Raw genomic sequence first — 22,022 nt, 5'->3', positions numbered from 1 at the left:
ATTCACTTTTGATTGGGTTTCTAAAAGAACCCCTGACGCGAGAGAGAGAGAGAGAGAGAGAGAGAGAGAGAGAGAGAGAGAGAGAGAGAGAGAGAGAGAGAGAGAGAGAGAGAGAGAGAGAGAGAGAGAGAGAGAGAGAGAGAGAGAGAGAGAGAGAGAGAGAGAGAGAGGCTTCCTAGTCCATAAAAGAATGAACTGTGGCCTGCAATTTCCAGTCTTCACAGCCTTTCCCAGAGCCAGAGAGAAGAGGCTATCGAGTTAGCAGTTTCTGTCACATTTAATGCTGTCCTAAAAGCCCGGACAGTCTAGAGACACTTGGGCCTAAGCCACACTGCATAATACTCCATCTTAAAGGGGCATAATTCTATGATTCCCCAGCTACTGGCAGGCAGTGTAAAAAAGCCATTTGCAAGCCAGAGGAATGGCTCTCTAATCGGGCTCCTGTGGGCATTAGTATACACCAGCTCAGGAAAATTCTATCGGCCAAACCTAAACATTCAACCATATACTCTGCAGTACCAGATTATCTGAGACTTCCTCGGGCAGATGACTGTGGAGTGGGGGTGTTGGGATTCTTCCCTACAGCGCTGAATAATTAGCCTGATTCACAGGCTTCCAGCAGCATCTGCGGGCTCAGAGGGCAAGCTGTCAATCAAGCGTGACAGGACGCTAGTAAACCAGGAGTAAAACGCCTGTAATTGCTATGAGGAAGGAGGACACGCTGATTGAGGGAAATGTTTATTATCGAGGAAACTGCTCTGGGGCGCTACGGCATCTCCTTGGTATCCATTTCTTTCTCTGTGTGCAGAGAAGCCCTCCACCCACATGAGGATGACCTAGAAGAAAGCTGCACCCAACACTCCTAAATGCTGTCACATCTCAAGTGCTGTTCAGGACCTGTTCTATGTATTCCTTGGTAGCAAAGTTATATTTTCAAAGCACTGTGGGGAAGTGTCTGTGTCGTGTGTGTGTGTGTGTGTGTGTGTGTGTGTGTGTGTGCCTGTGCGGGCTTGTATCCCCATGCTCAGCCTTTTGCATGGGTCTTGAGGACAGAACGCCGGTCAACATGCTTCCAAGACAAGTGTTTTATAGGCTGAGCCACCTCCCTGGTTCTGGTTTTGTATAGACTGATGAGATTGGGAAACATTGCAAACACTTCCTAGTGAAGAAATGAAAAGACATGCTATTTATTCAATGAGGTATGTGATTTAACTGACTTACCTTAGAAGAGCGCGATCTTTGTCAGCGGAGTCCAACTCCAGCAGCTAAGACCACCTAACTAACCCTATGGGATCCTCTGCAAAGAAATAGGCGTGAGGGCGAGGGCAGATGGAATCCACACTGACTGGCACTGTCTTTCCATCGTATGTTAAGTAGAAGCCTCTCTCTTATTCATTCTCTCCTCTGCCCTGTTCTTCTACCGGTAAACTTACACCCATCAGATCTTACACGTCAAGAAGAATTTTGAAAATATGGATTAGAAACTGAAAGATATGACTGAGAACACACATGTTCTTTGAACCCACTGTTGATACGGACTCTAACTTTGGGCAAAGGATTGAACGTCTCTGTGTCTTGATTACTTCATCTGTAAAATCAGGATAATAATGGAACTCAACTTGGAACTGTGAAGGATCCAGAACAGTGTCTGGCATATGGGCATCATTAAAGCCCTGCTAACGAGAGTACCATGCTGCAAATGTTTAGCAGCTGGCTCCCTGGGCTAAAGAAGAAACCTAAACTGTGGCATCTGTAGTTTGGCAAATCTGTGGTGTAAATATTCTGACCTTGGCCAGCTTCAAACTACCAAAATGGTGTCCCTGATTGCAGAGCTGAGCTGTAATATGTTAGACATAGATAACCTCAAGCTTACAGATAATAAAATGTGGCATACTAATCAAGATGTATTTGTTACCTCTTAAACCTGTATTTTAATGTAAGCTTGTGTCATGTGGTTCTTAATAGCAGTTGTGTTTAATTGTTGACTCAATGCATTCCTGGGAATATAGCATTAGCTCTATAGACTCGTATTTGCTGCCTCAAACAGCTGCACGGCTTGCTCACTCGGGCATTTGGCCATTTTATTCAGCTGTTTCCTACTATATAACAAACCACTCAAAATGTTCTGCCTTAAAATCAGTAATTTCCTATCTCTCACACTTTTGTGTGTCCGTGCTCAACCCAATCACTTGTGATTCACATGGTACAGCCATGGTCATTCGTGACTGCATTTAATTTGAAGCTCGGCTGGGGCTAGAACACCTGAGATCGTTTCTCATCCACCCATACCTGTCTCCATGGGCTCTCTCACCATTCAGCAGTGTAAAGAGAAGCTTTTCCTTGCTAGCCGCTTTGGTTTATCACCCGCCAGTCGCCTGGGCTCTGCCACATTGTAGTCCCCAAATAACACACAAGACGCTGTATTAATTATGAAGCTGTTGGCCTTGCTTGTTTCTTACTGGCTAGCTCTGACTTAAGTAATTACCCTATAATTGTTAATCTAAGTATGTCTCTTACTGGAGAAATTTCCGGGCTTCCTACCCCATGGCGTTACATCTCGACTCTCCGTGTTTCTCCTTCCCAGAGTTCTCCTGGACTCCTAGTCCCGCCTATCTTGGTTCCCTATTGGCCCAACAGTGCTTTATTGACATAATCACAGGACTTCCCCCATCACCGCAGTCGGCTCACAACAGTTTTGTATGGCACTGGCTTCTAGGAAAGGGACATTATGATAGGTAATGCTGCAGAAGTTCACGGTCAAGGCCACTACCATTGCAGGGATGAACCATGTAAGTGCAAGAATCCTAGGAGATAATTTTCTTTGGGACTGGGTCTTGCTCTGTACCGGAGGCCCTTGAACTCTGGGCATTTCTCCTGCCTTACCCGCTATGTACTAGGATTCCAGATGTGAGCCACCAGGCCTGGCTAGAATAGGATTTATTTGTTTGTTTATTTGTTTGTTTTCGACAGAGTTCTCTGTGTGGCTTTGTAGACCAGGCTGGCCTCGAATACACAGAGATCTGCCTGCCTCTGCCTCCTGAGTGCTGGGAGTAAAGGTGTGTGAGACTACCACCCAGCTGAAAATAGGATTTACTAAAGGTTCTTTGTTCAACAGTTTTCCACAGATGGCAGCAGGAAATCCCATGGGCACATTTGGAAAGAGTATGCAAAGGAATGAATTACCTTGAATTGGATGGGGGATAGTGTGTGTGTGTGTGTACGCACACACGTACTCAGCTGTAAGAGGAGTAGGGGATGGACAAGCTTCACCAGGATCACATCTAATCCAGGGCTTCTCAGTTGGGCTGATTTTACCCCATCCACTCACAGGGCGTTTGATAAGACCTACAACACGTCGGTTGTCATAATTGGGGGAAGGTGTTGTTTGTGGTGCTAAACGGAGGCCCCGATGCATAGGTCAGAGCCTCACAGAGAACAAACCAAGCCACACGGCCAGCAGCGACCCACTGAGGCACAGCACTGACTGTTGAGTGTTCTTCTCCCAGCACACTCCCCGACTGCTTCTGACAGCATGGACAAAACGTAAAAGAATCTCCACGCTCTCTATGTGCGTGCAGCCTGTTTGGATTGCCTTCAAACACACATGACAGACGCAGCATCCTGGGCCCACATGCCTTGCCAGTCAGGCAGGTGCATGCTTGCACACCAACAGCAATGACATCTGTCTGTGCCAGGACGCTCACTGCAGCATCTCCAACGACCTCATTTTCCCGTCTCCGACTCCCCTAGAGATGCTCTTTCCTCTCATCTCTACTCCAATGGTTTGATCCCTTACCTGTGCTGGGTTTGGACAGACCGGCTATTCGTTCGTTAGTTAATAGTTGTTCATTGAGCTGCAACTGTGTATAAGAGCGGCTGTATGGGCTGTAGCAGTGAATGAAACAAAGTTGCATTTGCATGGAGCTTACTTTCTAGTTAGACAATAAGCAAGAGGGTTTTGTTTTGTTTGGAGGCAGCCCCTCCCCTGCATTACTTCCTGTAGGAGGAGCAGCCCCCCCCAACACTCACATACTCGTGTATCTAAAGGACTAAGGTAAAAGTGGCATGCTGCAAAATATTGTTATATAACAGAGTGCATTACTGTCTATTTTTGGGATTCCCCAGATATCTGGTGTCAGCCATTCTGTTCTGACTAGTAACCCCCGACGTCCAGCATTTCCTCTTGGCTCTGCTGGAAATCCGTTATCAACATCAGGCTCACACTTCCCTGTTCCATACACAGGGCCTTGCTACCTATGTAGTGTAGGTTGGCCTTGAACTTGCTGTATACCCTACACAAGCTTACTTAACCTCAAACCCAAAATCTTCATCTCATCCTCTTGACTGTTGCGAGCACAGGTGTGCATTGCCACCCCAAACTGCTGCTTAACCTCTCTGCAGCTTTCTCTGTATTTATGAACAAAATGAAAGTACCCGGCTGTTGAGAAGACTCATTGAGACCAGGCCCAGAAGGGGCATAGCTCACTGTCAGTCAAATTTAAACACTCTATGAATGTTAGCGGCTAGCAAAATGCTATTACCGTATTACACGTACATAAAGATATTCATTGTAGAGCTATTCATAGTATTGAAAAAGAAGTTTCAAAAATATGAAAATGGTCGCAGATCATACCACATGGATGGCAGAAAATTAGCCAGTAAAATGATAGATATAACTAGTAAGACTTTGTAGAAACAGAAAAAGACTTTATATATATCATATATCTGTTCATACTGATCTTGAATTCTTCTACTTCAGCTTCTTCTTGATACTGGGATTCTAAATACACCAAACATACTCTTCCCCGCTATAATTTTAAACCACAGCATCTCATAGTCTTACTTCCATTTCTGCTAATAGCTGGTTCCTGATGGTGGGGGGAAGAGTTGTCATTGGATACCATTAGGCTCTACCTAATGCTCCTTTCTCTAGGTTTGTTTACAACTTCCAACTGAAGGGCTTTTTGAAAATTTTTTTGCCTGTATTTTAAGTCGAAATGAATCTCCACATCACAGTTGATGATTTCAATCCAAGGCCTGTAGGAAAGAGTCCTCTGCACTGAAATCCACCTCCTGTTCTAAGTCCCATAGTAGCTTGAATAGCTTTTGATTCTCAGGACACTTCAGATACACACAGAACTTCCCCGGTACGTACCCGAGGAGTGTTGGTAACTGTTGTTGTAATTATAAATATAGACTATGGGTTGATGAGTATCAGGACTTACTGCCTAGGTCAGTGTTATTCTGATTCTTTTGACTTGCAGGGATTGTTTAGAAGAAGTAGAATGTTAAGCTTGTTTGCTTTTGTTTTTTTCCTATGAACCAGGGTCTGACTATGTAGCCCTAGCTGGCCTGGACCCTGCTACATAGGCCAGGCTGGCTTCAAACTCACAGAGAGTTAGTTCTCTGCCTCTGCCTCTTGAGTGCTGGGATTAAAGGCTTACACCAACAGGCCACTCTGTTCCCTTTTTCCCCTTTGAGACAGCTTCACCATGTGACCCAGGCTGTTTTCACACTTGTGATCCTCCTGCCTCAGCATCCTGAGTACTGGAATTACAGTTGTATACTGCCAAACTCATCTTAGAAATTTTCTTTCACACTTTCTTTGTTCCTGGCGGTCTGGCTAAGCACTGAACGCCTCCTGTACCCAGGTCTTTCACTGATCAGAATGAGACTAGGGTCTGTCAGATTCTGGATTTTATAGTCTTTCCATACATCTTGGAGGAAAGTCACAGTAGTAGGAAAGCAGGCTGTCTATTGGGTTTAGGCGCAGTTTTAAGTTTTGTGTTTAAATTTTCAAATTGCATGTCTGTTCATATGTGGGGTGTGCCTGCCACGACATACGTCTGAGGTTAGAAGAAAACTGTGGGTGGCTCTCGCCTTCTCCTATGAGGTTCCGGGGATCCAACTCAGGCGGTCAAAGTTGGCGGCAAGTGATTTTGTCCCGAGCCATGTTGCTGGATCCCTGCTTTTGGATTTCTGAGATACAGTTTCAGCCCATCTGCCTCAGCCTCTCAATGGTTGGGGTTTATGAGTGTGAGCTTCTGTGCCTGGCTTTATCGGTTTGATGACGACTGAGCTGCGTGTGACTCTGAAGTATTCATCTCTGGGTGTTACTGTGGTAAGTGAGATTATATATGCGAAGTACAAGCACAGAGCGTGGTATTCTACAGGCTCTTTTTTTTTTTTTTTTTTTCAGGAGACAGGGTTTCTCTGTATTGTTTTGGAGGCTGTCCTGGAACTTGCTCTGTAGACCAGGCTGGCCTCGAACTCACAGAGATCCACCTGCCTCTGCCTCCCGAGTGCTGGGATTAAAGGCGTGCGCCACCAACGCTATGGTAGCCTCTTAAGGCAAACAACCTTAGTGCGGGTGCCAGGTGACACTATTTTCCTGTTAGGATGAATCAGTTTAGTGAATGGTCTACACCACACATTTAGCAAACAACAGAAGGATGGAATTCAGGCTACTTTTTAATACTGTTGGGAATGGCAGTGATAGGTCATGATTCTCGCCACAGCATCTTCATTTGCAAGGCGGGCTAATCAACCTGTTATTTAACATAAGGAAGAATTTCATATTGGCAATATGCTGGGAGTTTCTTAAAGAAACATGCCATTATGTGTCAGGCATATGTGTTCCTGTATGTCTGTTGTGACAGAATCTTTTGAGTTTCTAGCCGCTTGGGTCAGCACCAGAGAGCTGCTCAATACAGAATTTCAGCTCTATCCAGTCTTGTATTTCTCTCCATTTTTTTCTAATTTGTCTTTAATAGAAACAACAGAAATAAACTTTTATCTTAAAAATGCCTTTTAAGTGACCTTTATGTGTATGAGGGTTTTGGCTGCATACATACACGTGTGTGCACCATGTACATGCCTAGTGCTTGGAAAATCGAGAAGGTAGCAGCAGATATGCCCTGGAACCAGCCAGCTATGGATGGTTGGAAGTCACCATGTGGATGCTGGGAACAGAACCCAGGTCCTCTGCAGGGGCAACAAGAGCTCTTAAGGGAGCCATCTCCCAGAATGGCATGTTTCTTTAAGAAGCTCCCAGGATACTGCCAATATGGAATCCCTCCTTACGTTAAATAACTGGTTGATTAGCCCCGCCTTGCAAATGAAGATGCTGTGGCAAGAATCACGACTGTGCCCCCCCCCCCACACCTGCCTTGGACTGGTGTGCTCTTATGTGGATGCTGGGGCCTGAGGAACAATGGGCACTTTCCCAACTGAGCCATCTCTGCAGCCCCGTTACCGGCAAGGAAACCAAAGGCCTGTGAGGTTAAGTGATTTCCACATCGTGATAGCGCTAAGCAGTGGTTTTGTCACAATATAAACATCAGTGTCTCTAAACTGGGTGGTGGCGGCAAACGTCTCTAATCCCTGCACTCGGGAGGCAGAGGCAGGCAGATCTCTGTGAGTTGGAAGCCAGCCTGATCTACAGAGCGAGTTCCAGGGTAGCTGGGGCTACACAGAGAAACCCGGTCTTGAAAAGACAAAGGACAAAAACCTCCAGTGTTTTTAAAACTGGCAGTCAAGTCCAGATCACTCACTCAGTGAATCTGGGAACAAGCCTGGATTTTGGCTACATGACATTTTTGTCCTTTTTCTCAGGCACATGTATGGAGCTCATTAGTGGAACTTTCCATAGCCATGTTGTATAATCAGTTTTTTTCTTATTCCTTATACCTTACTTAAAGTGACAGTGCTGGGGACAGGAAGAGGCAGGTATAATATTTGAACTCTCCTGACTATGGAGGAAGAAGTTTCTTCAGAGACACTTGAGATCCTGTAGGACCCCAAACTTTGTACCCTCTCATTAATCTGTGAAATATGTAGCACCTTTCTGTTTTAAGAAACGTGCATTTCTTAACACTCAAAAAGGGTAGTGACCAAAACTCTTTGAAATAATGGAACACTGGAAACTGTGGAAATGCACCCATGTATTTTATTTTTTCCTGGAGGATGTGGACCACCTGGGCCACTTGGACCTAAGATACTCAATTAATTTACGAAGTTAAATAGTAATTTTTCAGACCCCAAGTTCCACATTTAAGTGTGAGGATTTTCCCCTCTCACTAAGTCTGCTTCTTATTCTAGGCCCAGGCCTGATGTTAAGCAAACATTGAATCTGCAAAGCACTGCTTCTTCTAGTTGTTGCCAACCCTTCCCTTTCTCTCCCATCCCGTAACGATGCTTTTGTTTGGTGACATGGGTCCAGGTTTCTCTGGTGAACAATCTCTCTTACTGCAGTTAAGTTCAAACATTTTAAGCTCAGTTTACAGCCGTGTTTGCTGTGGAAGGTTTCACGCCTCCCAAACCACACAGGTCCTGCTCCAAGACAACAGCAACAAAATGGAATAAAAGTTCTAGTGAAATCGGTATCCTTCCATGGATTGTGTTTTGTTTGTTTGGTTTTTTTGCATCATCCTCATTTGTAGCTAATTTAAAGGCCCTCAAGAAACCAGATTAAGAGCCAAGGTCAAACCCTCTTTTAAGTTCCCTTTGCATTCCTGTTCAAAGCAGCCTTCCCTCTCCATGAAAACTTCTCTCCCTAGAGTTTTGGCCAGCCACCCTGCTCAGACGTTTTTTTTCGAGACAGGGTTTCTCTGTATTATTTTGGAGGCTATTCTGGAACTCACTCTGTAGACCAGCCTGGCCTGGAACTCACAGAGATCCTCCTGCCTCTGCCTCCCGAGTGCTGGGATTAAAGGCGTGCGCCACCACCGCCCGGCAGGACGCTTCCACTCTTCGGTGAAGTCTCAAACCGTCCCGAGATGCCTCGGCTGCACTCCGCCTACCCCACCATCTCTGCTTTCCTCCACAGCCCTCCCGGGAAACCTTCTTTGCTTTACTACTCATTTACCTGTCTAACCCGAGGCGGTGGAGTCCCGCTGCGGCGAGTGACCACCGTGCGGCAGCCGCCGCTGCAGCCCCGGGGTGAGCGGCCCGCCTGGAGCCGCGCACATGCGGCCTCCTGTCCCTTTAAGGAAACCCTCACCACGAGGCGCCCGACCGCGGTGGGGGGGGAAGGAGGGCGGGCGACCTCCCCATTGGCTCGGAACCCTGGCCGTTGCTCTGGGCAACCACTGTTTTTCCCCTTCCCCCCGTAACCCCTCCCACTCGCCGCCTCGCCGCCGCCCCGCCCGCCGCGCTTGGCTCCACCCCGAAGCCGGCGAGTCTCGGCTCCGGGTCTCCTAAAGACGACTCTGGCCCTTTAAGCCGCCAGGGGCCCGTCGGGTCACGTGGGCCGCGGGCACCGGAAGGGGAAGTTTCCCTGGTGAGCGCTGCCGCCTCGTCCGTCCGAATTCGGTGGCGCCACGTCCGCCCGCCGGTCTCCGCCTCCTGGCCCGCGGGCTGCGCCCCTGCTTTCCCTGGCCGAGCCGGCCGACGAGCGAGAGCGAGAGCGCGGGCGCGCGCCGCGGGCTGGGCACGGGAGGACGCGCGGCGCTGCGCGGCCGGCCGCCTGACGGGTGACCATGTCGGACATCGGGGACTGGTTCAGGAGCATCCCGGCCATCACGCGCTACTGGTTTGCTGCCACCGTCGCGGTCCCTCTGATCGGCAAGCTCGGCATCGTCAGCCCGGCCTACTTCTTCCTCTGGCCCGAAGCCTTCCTCTATCGCTTCCAGGTAGGAGCCGGCCGTCGGGCGGCGGAGACTACAACCCCCCAGGAGTCCCCGCGGCGGCGGGACTGGGCCGGCGGGCTGCGGGGCGCGCTGGGGCCGGTGGGATCTGTAGTGCGTCCGGCTCCGGGCTGGGGCTGGGGGTGGGTGGGGGGTTAAGGCTTGGTCCTTTGGGTCCCGGGAGGTCTTGGGGGGTCCGCCCGGGTAACTTACAAGAGCCGCGGGGTTGGTGTGACTCACGAGACCCGTCTGGCGAGATGGGGCTTCCCGCCTCCCTCCCGCCGAAGGAGACTTGAGAAGGTAAGTTGGTGATGGTTCCTGGTCTGCGGGCAGATTGGGCTCACCTGCCTCCATGCCCTCTGCCCTCCGTCTGTCCCCACCGTGGTGGTGCCATCCTGACCAGTGGTGTGACCTGACAGACGTCTACGTGGGTTGTTTGCATGTTTACAGTTTCTCTCTCCGCCTTATTGAAGTTTTTTTTTTTTAAGTGTGAATTTGTATTTCCAGCACCTGGCATATAGGGTAGTTAAATGTATCCGCGAATGAATAAACTACTCAGGAAACGGGAGATGTCGGTTTTCTTAAGCCTCCAGGAGCACATTCAAATTGCCCATTCTAGGCCAAGGAATATTAATTTGCGAGAGGTTATTTTTATCGTTTCTGTGATATAAGAATTTAATCAGGGGAGACTCAGATTCCAAGATTAGATACGAATCCCAACACACTCCTCGCTTGGTCTTCCTGTTGTACTCTTCCCCGGTGTTATTTGCTAGTCCTTGCTGAGTTCTCGTTTTCCTGACCTGGATGTGGGGATGTGCTCCAGGAATCCATTATAGGATCCCGCTGTAGTGGTTCCCTAACCACGGGAGTCCGATCTTTACCACTCTTGGGCATAAGCACGGGAGCCGGAGGCTGCCCGATGCACGGGATCTCTGGTGTAATGGTGGAAGTCACCATTGGTGACCAGTAGACTCTCATCAAGTCACCCTTTTGTCCTTGCCCTGGAAGTAAATGGCACCTGCATTGCTCGAGGGGTTTAAGCTGTCATGGAGACAGCCCTGGGTTCTTCTTTTGCTTTACCTTTCTTTTCTAAACCCATGCTAGGTCCCCGCTCTCCCGTTGAGATACGTACCGTACCGTGTACAGTCCCTTGACTTCTTTTCCCAGCCCAGCATCGATCAGGAAGGTGCTGTTGATGCTACCTCACCTGGGTACTGGAACGCGGGCCTTTCCCTTTCTCCTCTGTAAGCTGTGAGCACGCCAGCTTTGCCCTGTTGGTTCTCCGCGTGCAGCTAGAGTGATGCTGTTAAAACATAAAGTGTGTCCTGTCGGCCTCCATAGAACCTCCCAGTGTCTGAGATTCAGTGAGGGAAGGAAACCCTTGCCTGCTGGCTGCTGGCCTAGGTCGACCCCAGGGCTTTTGCGCGCACACGCTGGTTTTTTATCGAGGATAACTATGGCTCACTTATTTTCTACCCCTGTGTGCCGTTCAGGCCTCTGCCCAAATGCCATTTTCCTCTTAAGGCCTCCTCTGATTGCCCTCCCCCAGAGAACGTTCCTCCTTCGCTGTTTCCCTTACTTTCCCTGCTACCCGCCATCTGTTGGGGTTTGTCTGTGCACTTCCCGTCAGACGACAAGGACCCGTAGGGTCTTTACCATTGCCTCTGTTCCCCAGACCAGTGCTGGGCACACAGTAGCTGCTTACATATTGCCTGAGTTGATGGAAATAACTGGATGCTAGCTATGTTCTGGGTGCTTGACCATGATAGTGGAGTAGACAGAGGTTCCTGAGCCCGTGGGAAAAGCAGAACGGTTTGAGGTAGCAGTGTTTCAAGAGGACACTTGAAGAATGCCTTGGATTGGGTCTGCCTTTGGACCTCACCTTCCAGAGGGCGGGAAGGATAAACTGGGAAACCGGGGCAAGGCCTGGGAAGACGGCTGGGTACCGAGAGCAGGCTGAAGCGGTGAAGCCTGGTGGATGGCACAGGGAGTTAACCAAGGGTGTGTCCCGTAAAGCAAAGATGGGAATGACATTAGGGCGGGGTCATAGGAGGCTTCTAGCTCATGGTAAGAGGCTTACATCTTAATTTATTTCAGTGCTGGGGATCAAACCTAAGGCCCCAGGGCATTGCACGTACTGGGCAAATTCGCCCTGCCTTCAGACTTTTATTTGAGAGCACCAGAGAAGCCTGGGTGTTTTGTCTGAACAAAAGATGACTGCCTACTCTGAGGAGTGGAGTTGGTGTGTTGGGAAGTGCTGGGTAATGGAACCAGAGGGATACAAACTAGGAGGCAAGAAAGATGATGTTTGGTGCGGGTGGCTGTGGACAGGTGTGCCACCACCGGCTGCAGAGGGCCATCAGGAGAAGGAAGGCAGACTCAAGGACGGCCCTGTTTTGCAGGAGTGACTGGCACAGGCCCTTGTCAGGGTGGGAATGTTTAGAGGGCCGTGGCTTTGAAGGGTGGCCGGAGTGGTGCTTTGGTGCTTTCCAGGCCTGCACCCTAGCCAGACACCTGCAGCAATCGGTTGCGAGAGGGCGGTTCTAGAGCCCAGCCGGGACTGCACATGGCCCCCAGTGACTTGCTTTATTTCTGTTTGGCAGACTGCTGTTGTGCACCTTGTGCCTGCTGGCATGTTGGGTAACGCGCGTGCGCGAGGAGTGTTGGCTGCGAGTCATCTTAGGAGGAGGTGGTGGGGACAGCCTCTTTGGGCCGTCTTGTGAAATCTTGCTCTCTTGTAGCCAGATCGGTAGAATAAGCGCCAGCCACAGCAGTGTTAAAGCCGGGAAGGGTTAGAGACGTCATTTGTGTCACCTCCAGGAGGGAGCATGAGCCCCTCACGCAGCTTTGTAGCCAACCTGGTGGGAACGATGCATGAAAGATGGGGCGCACAGAAGGTGTGCCTTCACAGCTTCTGCAGGAGGCGCCTCCCTCTCCTTAGGCGCTCCATCTGTGTCAGCTCCGAGCAATTGTGGGGTCATTGATTCACAATTGTACATTCACAATTTGAAGGAACTAAAGATGTTTTCCTCCTCTGTGATTACTTTGTGTAATGTGATGCTTTATAACTATTTCTCTAGTTTGGATAATAAAACACACTCAATGTGCTAAGACTCGCTACTTGGCTGTCCACAGTTTCTCCCTATCAGATGCCTCCCAGGGATGGAGTGTCTTCATATTTGCCCCATGACAGAGAGGAGGCAGTTTCCCGATGCCTTAGTATTTGCTGAGATGATATGCCCCCTGTGGAGCCTGCACTGTTTCATTTTCTACAAACAAAATAGCGTCCTTTCCTTTGATCAGTATTGTGCTTTTCTGTATGTATGTTATCTCAGCTCCCACGGCCGTCTTGAGATAAGTGCTGGCTGTTTATGAACACTACAGCTGGTTTCTGCCGCACTAGTTAAGAATGATCTAAGTTGTCTTAAATCCCTTGCTAGCTCCTCACCCCCAAGTGTTTAGCAGAACATTTTGAAAAGTTATTTCTTCCAAATTAGTTACAGAAAATGACTTTTCCTTTTTCCCTAAGAGCTGGAAGACCGTAAGACTTTATGTAGTTGAGCCATTTAGGATAGGAAAATCGCAGGCTTTCAAGTATTTCAAGTAGTTGGGTCTTGATATCGAGGCCCCAACTCAGACCCTTACAAGTTTGTGCCATGAACCAAGTCTCTCTTTGTCTGGACCTACACTACGCTTACCTAAAAGCAGAGATAATATAATGGCATGCTAATTCACCAGGGTTATAGAACTCTGTTGACTATAGGGTTCTCCATCAGTTTAATGCTTTTTTGGAAGAAGTGTAGAAATTACATGAATTGAATGTATTTTAAGGCAAGTCCTAATTTCAGAAATATAAGCCAAAGTGCTTTCAAATCAAGGAACTATTTTAACTGTTTTATACCTCTCAAGTATAACACACAGAAAATTGTTTATATAATAACCAATAGTCTTAATTAGCAAACTATTGAAATAGTTTTTTTTTTGTTTCAGACAAATCTTTTCGCACTTTATTATTCTGCTTTGATTCTGGATGGCATTTGCAGTATCTCATTAGCAGGTTATTTGGGAAGTTTTAGTTAAATGATGGACACATCTCTAACACTGTTGGAAGAATAATATGCCTTTTTGAGGGTTTGTATGACAATGAACATGTTCTGGTTCCTCAGATTACCCGATTCTAGTTAGGACCCCCCCCCCCCTCTCTCTCTCTCTCTCATATGCTTTTCTCTTGAAGAACACACACACAGACACAAATTTGTAGTTGGGCATGGTGGCACAGACCTGTAGTTTGAACACCTGGTAGGTTGAGGCAGGAGGATTAGCAGGATGATCACCGTGGCCAGTTAGGGTTACATAGCAAGACTCTGTCTCAAGAAAAGAAAAGGAAGGACAAGGAAAGCACATCCCTCCCCCAAGAGCCTCACTCCCAGGGCCAAAAACCCCCCACTGTGGGAAGTGTCTGGTCTTGGGATGCTGTGTGAAGAGTCTCTCCCCAAGTCTCCTGTAGGATGCTGTGTGAGGAGTTTCTCCCCAAGTCTCCTGTAGGATGCTGTGTGAGTAGTCTCTCCCCAAGTCTCCTCCTGTGGGATGCTGTGTGAGGAGTCTCCCCAAGTCTCCTAGTGGGACTGAGACACAGTTCTGTCTCCCAGGCTCCGCTCCTGGGCTTTGCAGAGTTGAAAGTGTACCTTTCTATCATGGCCCTGCAAACAAAGCCGTTTCCTACCCTATTTACATGTCAGATAGAGGAAGAGAGAGGCTACAGTGGGGATTTCAGAAATAAACAGTGTTGCCTCCTCAAAAGACCCAGTGCTTAGTGATTTCAAAGTATAATTTTAAAGTAATACAGAAATAATAGGTCTCTCAGATGAATGAAAGCAAGTGTAGCTCAAGGGGAAGCTTAATGAACAGGGAAGAGAAGTGAGATATTTTGACAGACACTGATTTCTGAAGAGCAGGTGCACACAGTGGCTAAAAATAGTGTTGTGTCATCAGCGGTAGAGAAAATGTAGTCAGGGGAAAAAAACCCAGGTTTCTTTTCTAAAATCAGGTCTTGAGTAATTTCAAGGAACATGGGAGTGGGTGAAATGTGAATTTTTAAAAACCAGGTCAGTGGGTGTTTTCTGAAAGGCTGTAATAGTAGCACACCTTCATAAGTGCTCTAATTTTTTTTTTTAACAGCACATTTCCAATCCACTTTCTTGATTCCAACCTTTGGAGGCCTGTAGGGTAAAGGATGAGGGCAGGTGTTTCCAGGACAACTGTCATAGGGGAAACAAAGCCAGCTGAGAAGTCCACACATACAAGATTCCAAGGCTTCTGCCCTACAGTGTTTTTTTGCAGCGGGGGTGGGGTAGGGACAGAGGGCAGGTAGGTTTGCTCTTAGTCTGTTTCTGGGCCATACAAGGATAGCAGTAGTGGAAATTTTTATTCATTGTAGTTGTAATACTGATGTCTCTTATGAGAGGCATTGTAGAAATGAGGGTTTAGTCTTAGAAATTCTAGGGTTATGATAGGACAGTTCTGTCTATCTGTGACTAGTTAGTTACTATGTAACCTTTTGCCACACTGTTTCCTCATCTGGAAAACCCACCTTCTGAATCATTGAGCGTAAATAAGCCAAGGAGCATGCTAATTCATTTTTTGGAAGCCGTTAATCAAGGTCTGGGGGTGTATTCAACTTGGTTGATAAAGCATTTACTCAGCATATTCAGGTCCTGGGTTCCGTTCCCAGGACCCCTAAACAAAACAAAGCAACCAGCAGGGGGCTGTACTTGACTCTCCCCTTTGACTTTGAACTTGAGGCCGAGAAATGTTGACTTTGCAGCAGCTTAGTTCAGGGCCTCTGGCGTCATCTGCAGCGCTGCTCCCGTGGTCAGGTTGTGATGGAGATGGTTGAACCTGCTGCTTGACTGCTTTAGTGCAGGCTGCTTGAAGGTCACACTCTCTACACAGCACTAAGCTTTGAGGGTTCAGTTTCTGTCCATGAAGAATGGAGCCGGCAGCTCTGTTGTGGCAGCCTCTGTGACTGTTGTCTTCCGTCCTAGCAGCCCTGGATGTTAGCAGCCTCTTCTGTTCACCGTGCTCTCGCGGTTCTGGGGGGCTTTCTGCCAAGAGCGTATTTTCTCTGCTTGTGCCAACTCTTGCTCATTTTGACAGTCTTCCCTTGATTGATCCAGCCACGCTTTTCCTGCTTGGCAAGTGGTAGTGGGCCTTAAGACACATAGCTTTTAAGCCGAAGGTCAGCGTTACGCTGTTTACCAGTCTAGGAGGCCATCACTTTATTATTGTTTAATAATGTTTTGGAGCTAGGAGCCAGTGAATGGTAAGGTAAAAGAAGATAGACAATTTTATTTGAACATAGACTTGTGTGCTTGGGAAAGGCAAGAGGTTCAATTTTCAAATGTTACCTGTTTTGATGGTTGATTATAAAAGGGAAATGGGAAAGTTCTGTAGAATCGTGACAGTTAGGTAAGAGTATGCCAGTGTCACGATGATAAAAATAGAGATGTTGGGTCTGATTTACTTCACAATAGTATTGAGACGAGCCAGGAAAAGAATTTGTGAGAGAAATGGGGAGAGGGGTTATATTTCCTTAGATATGGAAATACATTATTAAATCAGAAATTAAAATAACTTAGTATAGGCATTCATTCTAAATGACCTAATCTGAAAGTAGGCCTTAAAATGATTAGCCTTTCACATAATTGGAGAACGTGCATTTGCTTTAATGAAGACCAGAAAGCAAATGACCATCTAGAAAAACAAGTTGAATCTGTTCCTCATTCTGTATGAATTGCAAAGGTGTTGCAGTAAAATTGAATGTGTTTCTATCCTTGGGAAAAAAATCATAGAAAAAATTTTGTAAGTTTGAACACACAGCAAAAGTCCTATAAAAATCAGTGTCTCTAAAAATAAAGACACTATAAAATAGATATTGCTGTATAAAATACAGCAAAAGTACTATAAAAGGCATGAGTCTAATGACAGAACAGAAAATAGCATGCACCAAGAAAATTCCATAATATATAAAGAAACGCTAATCTTTCAGGGAAGTGGATGTTTTTAAAATGTAGAAAAGGTAGAAAGAAAATATAGTTGGAAGATACCGGAAGATGCTCAGCTTTCTCAGCAATACAAATTGGTTTTTCAGGTTAGTGATTGTAAAATACTCTTTGTGGTGAGTAAGTGTAGAAAGATGTCACTCATTTACATTTTAGGAGGAGGTATAAATTAATTATACATCTCTGTAGACATTTGGCAATATCTACCAAAATAAGTGCATATGTCTGTTGATCTAACAGATTGATTCGCAGGCATTTACTCTGCGTGTGTGTGTGTGTGTGTGTGTGTGTGTGTGTGTGTGTGTGTGTGTGTGTGTATGGTGTGTGTTTGTAGAGGATATTTAAAATTTTCATCATGGCATCATAACAGTTTAAACAGAGTTTGGATATCCACATAAAAAGTATGGCGAAGCCAATAGAAATATTTTGTCAAGGGAATGCAGAGAGAAAACTGCAATGTAAAGTGTGGAGAAGGAAGAGTGTGGTAGAAAAGCCAGGAAATGGCCGCGCATGGTGGTGTGTGCTCAGAATCCTAGCACTCGGGCTGAGACAGGCAGGCAGATTGAACCGTCCAGCATAGCCTGGGCTCCGAGACACTCTTCAAAAGCAAAGCAAAGGCCAGGTATGGTGGCACTCATCTTTGATCCCAGGACTGGGGAAGCAGAGCCACACAGATCTCTGAGTTTGAGGTCAGCCTGGTCTTCATAATGAGTTCCAGGACAGCCAGGGCTACACAAACCCTGTCTCAACAAACCAAAAATAAAAGCTGGGCCTTGTGGTGCAGGCAACCTTGTAATTCCAGCAACTCTTGATGCTGAGGCAGGAGGATTGAAAGTTGAAGAACTAAATCTTCAGGGCCAGCCCAGGCCGTGTAGTGAGACCCTCTCAATAAAAATGTGGAGAGGGCTGAGACATATTTCAGTGATGGAGCACTTAGCCTAGCATGTATAAAGTCCTGGTTTATAGTATTGCTCCCAAAGGAAATCAGGTGAAGTCAGAGTGTGTGTGTGTGTGTGTGTGTGTGTGTGTGTGTGTGTGTGTGTGAGAGAGACTTTCTTTTGTGCCCATATTGCTTATTTATTAGCACAGTGGTTTGATTCCTGCTAACCTCTATCTTTTGAGTGTGATATTTTTACCTTAGGACTAGCCATACATTACATAGTATTGATTTTGTTAACTTGTTTAAAAATGTTTATTGACCATTTTGATGTCCTTTTATTTCACTGATCTGTGAATTGATGTCATATAAGCTGGCAGGAACTCTTGTCTTCTCAAATTGTGTTGATGTCACTTTACCTCTCATTGAAAGACAGCTTGATTTTGTTTAATTGAAAGAAAAAAAGTTTGCTCCAGCTCAGAGAAACTGACACCTGTTTGTTTTGATCTGTTCAGATATGGAGGCCATTCACTGCCACCTTTTATTTCCCCGTGGGTCCAGGAACTGGATTTCTTTATTTGGTCAATTTATATTTCTTATATCAGTACTCTACACGGCTTGAAGCAGGTAAGTTATCCATTGTTTCATTCTAACTTTCTAATTCATACGTTTCCTTGGATTTGGGGCCGTTAGCAGTATGGAAAGGAATGACTAATGATGGTTCTTACATGCATACTGGGTCATGACTATTAGCACTTAGACTGAGTTTTGTGTGTGATCCCCTCCCCCTCCTTTGGAGATGGGGGTCTTACTATCTGTCTCTGGCTAGATCCAGAAGGCTTCCAGTTCAAGACATCCACCTGCCTCTGCCTCCTGAGTTTGGGATTAAAGGTATGCACTGCCACATCAAATTAAAGGTATACACATGCACACTCAGCCAAATTGAGTTTTTAGTTGCAGTTTGTCGTGTTATAGAAGCAATTAACAGAAGATTGGAATTTCGAGTGTCTTCCTCATCTCCTCAGTGCACTTACTCCAGTCCTTGTCCTGCTGGGGTCAAGCTGGGCTAGAGTGTATGTGTCTCTTGGACTACTTCATGGAGTCAGGGCCTAATGTTATCTCTGGTGAAGCACCCAGCACCCAGCGTGGGGCAGGAAAGGATGGCTGGGCGGGTAAAGTGCCAGCCTGAGGATGTGATCTCAGATCCTTTAGGTGTGTAAATAAGCTGGGTGTGACTGCACCCACTCAAGGATGGGGGGTGGGGGCGCTCTCTCCACCTGGTGGGGTCGGTTGGTAAGCTCCAGTTTCAGCGCTCTGCTCTAAAAATAAGGTAGTGAGCAGCAGGGGAGCATACTGACTGCTGACCTGACCTTACACAGGCACCGCAGGGCCCTGCGCATATACTGCACATACACTCTATGTAGGCAGTACCACACTTGGTAGTTTTTCAAATACAGCTTCTTCTTCTTCTTCTTTTTTTTTTTTTTTGGTTTGTCAAGACAGGGTTTCTCTCAAATACAGCTTCTTGTGTGATATAATGGAGAAGCAATTCATGTTTTAAAAGTCTTATTGATTTATGTAGTTCCTACAGTACTTTATGCTGTTTTGAGTTGCTTATACAAAGAAGCAGTACATTGACACTCTGTTAAAATACAGATATACTTTTGTTGAGTGTAAATGATTTGCAAAGGTTGACTGATTTCAGAGATTTTATAAAACGGCTGGCTCTTCCCTAGATCAGGTTTCTGAAACATCCTTGAGTCTGCCCAAGTATTTGAAAATTGTGACTCTCTCTTACAGCTGCAGGGACAGAGTGGGGTGAAATGCAACGTTTAAAAAGAAGTCACCATTTTAGTACAAAGCATAAGGTGGGGTTCCAGACCTTTCTTTGCAGATAGACAGAAGGCTGAGGCCAGTAAGGTAGTTCACCTGGTAAAGGTGCTCGCCACCAAGGCTGGCAGCCCAAGGCTGGTTCCCTGAAGCCGATGTAATGGAAGGATGGAGCTGACTCCCAGCAGGTTATCCCCTGACCTCTACTGGATGCATGCTGATGTACATGACACACACACACACACACACACACACACACACACACACACAGACACAGACATAGAGATGCACACACACTCACAGAGACACACACAGACAGAGAAACACAGACACACACACTCACAGACATAGAGAAACACAGACACACACACAGGCACATATACACACAGATACAGAGACACACAGACATAAAAACACACCAACACACACACAGAGACAGACACAGACACATAAACACACAAGACACGCACACACAGAGACATAGACACACAGACATACATACAGACAGAGACACACAGACACATACACACACACGCTCACAGAGACACACAGATACAGACACACATACAAACAGACACATACACAGAGACACATGCACACAGAGACACACAGTCACACACACACAGACACAGTCACACATACACACACACATAAACACACACAGACACACATAGACACAGTCTCTCTCTCCTCTCTCTCTCTCTCTCTCTCTCTCTCTCTCTCTCTCTCTCTCTCTCTCTCTCCCTCCCTCCCTCCCTCCCTCCCTCCCTCCCTCCCTCCCTCCCTCCCTCCCTCCCTCCCTCCCTCCCTCCCTCCCTCCCTCCCTCTCTCTCTCTCTCTCTCTCTCTCTCTGTCTCTCTGTCTCTCTCTCACCACCATACCAGGACTCCCCTCCTGCTCCCAGAACTTATGGTTTTCACTCTCTCTTGCTCAGTTGTTGGTAGTGCTGCTGGTAGCTTCGCACTCTACTCTCCTGCTTTGTAAGGATGAGTAAGCTGTTGCAGTAAATTCTAGGTGAGTGTGGATGACCCCTGACATGTTAGTGACCCTTTTCCTGTGGGGAGAATGGGAACACGTACAAGGTTAGAGAAGTGGCTCACTGACCCTTCTTCTTCCCTTATTGAGAGGAATTCCTCTCACATCACATTGTTAACCTTTGTAAGCAAATGATTCAGTGGTTTTAGTGTGTTGTGACCATCACAGCAGCTTAATTTCACAGCCCCTTCAGTGGACCCAAAGCGGTTGCTCTCCACCCCTGACTCCCCCCCCCCACCCCCAGATTCTGGCTGTCACTGGTCTACTTCTGTGTGGGCTGGCCTGTGTAGGCCATTTCTTATGTCAGTTTGTAACTGGTTTCTTTAACTCGGTGTCAGCATCGTCAGTACTCACTCATGTTGTAGTATGTGCCGTGTGAATCTCTGTTTGCCTGTCATCCCCCAACCACAGTTCTCTCTTAGCATGTATTGTTTTGTCTGTGTCAGTGTCCTCCCCTCGGATGTTTGAAACAGAAGGTCACGGATGGTTCCATTTCATTCGTCAGTACCTAGCATACCTCCGAAGTCGAGCCTTAGGGACTCACTCTGATAGCAGAAGCCAGATCTGAGCTGTGATAGTTATGTGGCCACCTTCTGCTTGTTTGCTTATGTTCTTATATCATTTTCCCACTTCAGTAACTTGTCAGTAAACTGGTCTGTGGTATTTGTATGTGAGTAAGAGAAACCTGTCAGTTACTAGACTACTGGTTGCTTTTGTTTGCTTTGGCCCTTAGAATGGCTTACTGTTCTTTCCAGAAAGAGCAATTTTGAAATGCTCAAACTGAGAGGCATTTTGTTTTCTAAAGATTTATTTATTATGTACACAGGATTCTCCCTGCCAGAAGAGGGCACCAGATCTCATTGTAGATGGTTGTGAGCCACCATGTGGTTGCTGGGAATTGAACTCTGGACCTCTGGAAGAGCATTCAGTGCTCTTAACCTCTGATCCATCTTTCTAGCCCACTGAGAGGCATTTTTGAAAGTTTCTTTGAGATAAAATGTTGCTGTCTGTATCTGGGTTCTGTGTCCTTAGTCAATTGCCTCAGAACCACACCCGCCCCCCAAAACCCCAGAAACAAAATGCCTTAGCTGGGTGGTGGTGGCGGCGGCGGCAGCGCCCGCCTTTAATCCCAACACTCAGGAGGCAGAGGCAGGTGGATCTCTGTGAGTTCAAGGCCAGCCTGGTCTACAGAGTGAGTTCCAGGACAACTAGGACTGTTAAACAGAAAAACACTGTCTCGAAAATCTAAAATAAAACAAACAAACAAAACGAAGCAGTGTTGGCTTACAAGGGCTCTGACTTGCACTGAAAGACTACAACTAAAGACCAGTTACTTGTAAATTCCTAGTTGTTTGCACGCCAGTTTAAGTGATCACAGTATCTTAAGTACACAGTCTAAGGCATCCTTAGGCATCACAGAGCCAGAACCACGCCAGAAAAGCAGATTCCAAAGTTTGGTAGGGATCTCAGTGTATTTCGTTACAGGGAGCGTGAGCATAAGTGTCCTTACCGCTGTGGCTGAAGCAAGCCTTTGAGGTAGGCGCGAGCGGGAAGAGCAGCAGAGGAGGAGAGGGGAATGGTCCCTCCTTACTC

General features: G+C 46.8%; 1 protein-coding gene across 4 annotated transcripts in view; it reads left to right on the top strand.

The window, feature by feature from the left end:
- The first annotated feature begins 9,153 nt into the window (after nt 1-9,153).
- Derl1 (derlin 1) overlaps nt 9,154-22,022 on the top strand; it is a 93,402-nt gene continuing 80,533 nt past the window's right edge. For 2 of the 4 annotated variants that reach the window (XM_040730351.1, XM_040730350.1), the window contains exons 1-2: nt 9,154-9,632; nt 18,080-18,191. In XM_040730351.1, coding sequence (XP_040586285.1) covers nt 9,480-9,632; nt 18,080-18,191 — 265 coding nt within the window. In that variant the 5' untranslated portion in view covers nt 9,154-9,479. Of the gene's footprint in view, nt 9,633-9,812; nt 9,927-18,079; nt 18,192-22,022 lie in introns of those variants that run through there. The other 2 variants (XM_005082732.4, XM_040730352.1) reach the window with 2 other exon arrangements.

The sequence above is a fragment of the Mesocricetus auratus genome, unplaced genomic scaffold (genome assembly GCF_017639785.1).
Source record: "Mesocricetus auratus isolate SY011 unplaced genomic scaffold, BCM_Maur_2.0 Super-Scaffold_100023, whole genome shotgun sequence".
Lineage (NCBI taxonomy): Eukaryota > Metazoa > Chordata > Mammalia > Rodentia > Cricetidae > Mesocricetus > Mesocricetus auratus.
This window is presented reverse-complemented; position numbering and strand designations above follow the sequence as displayed.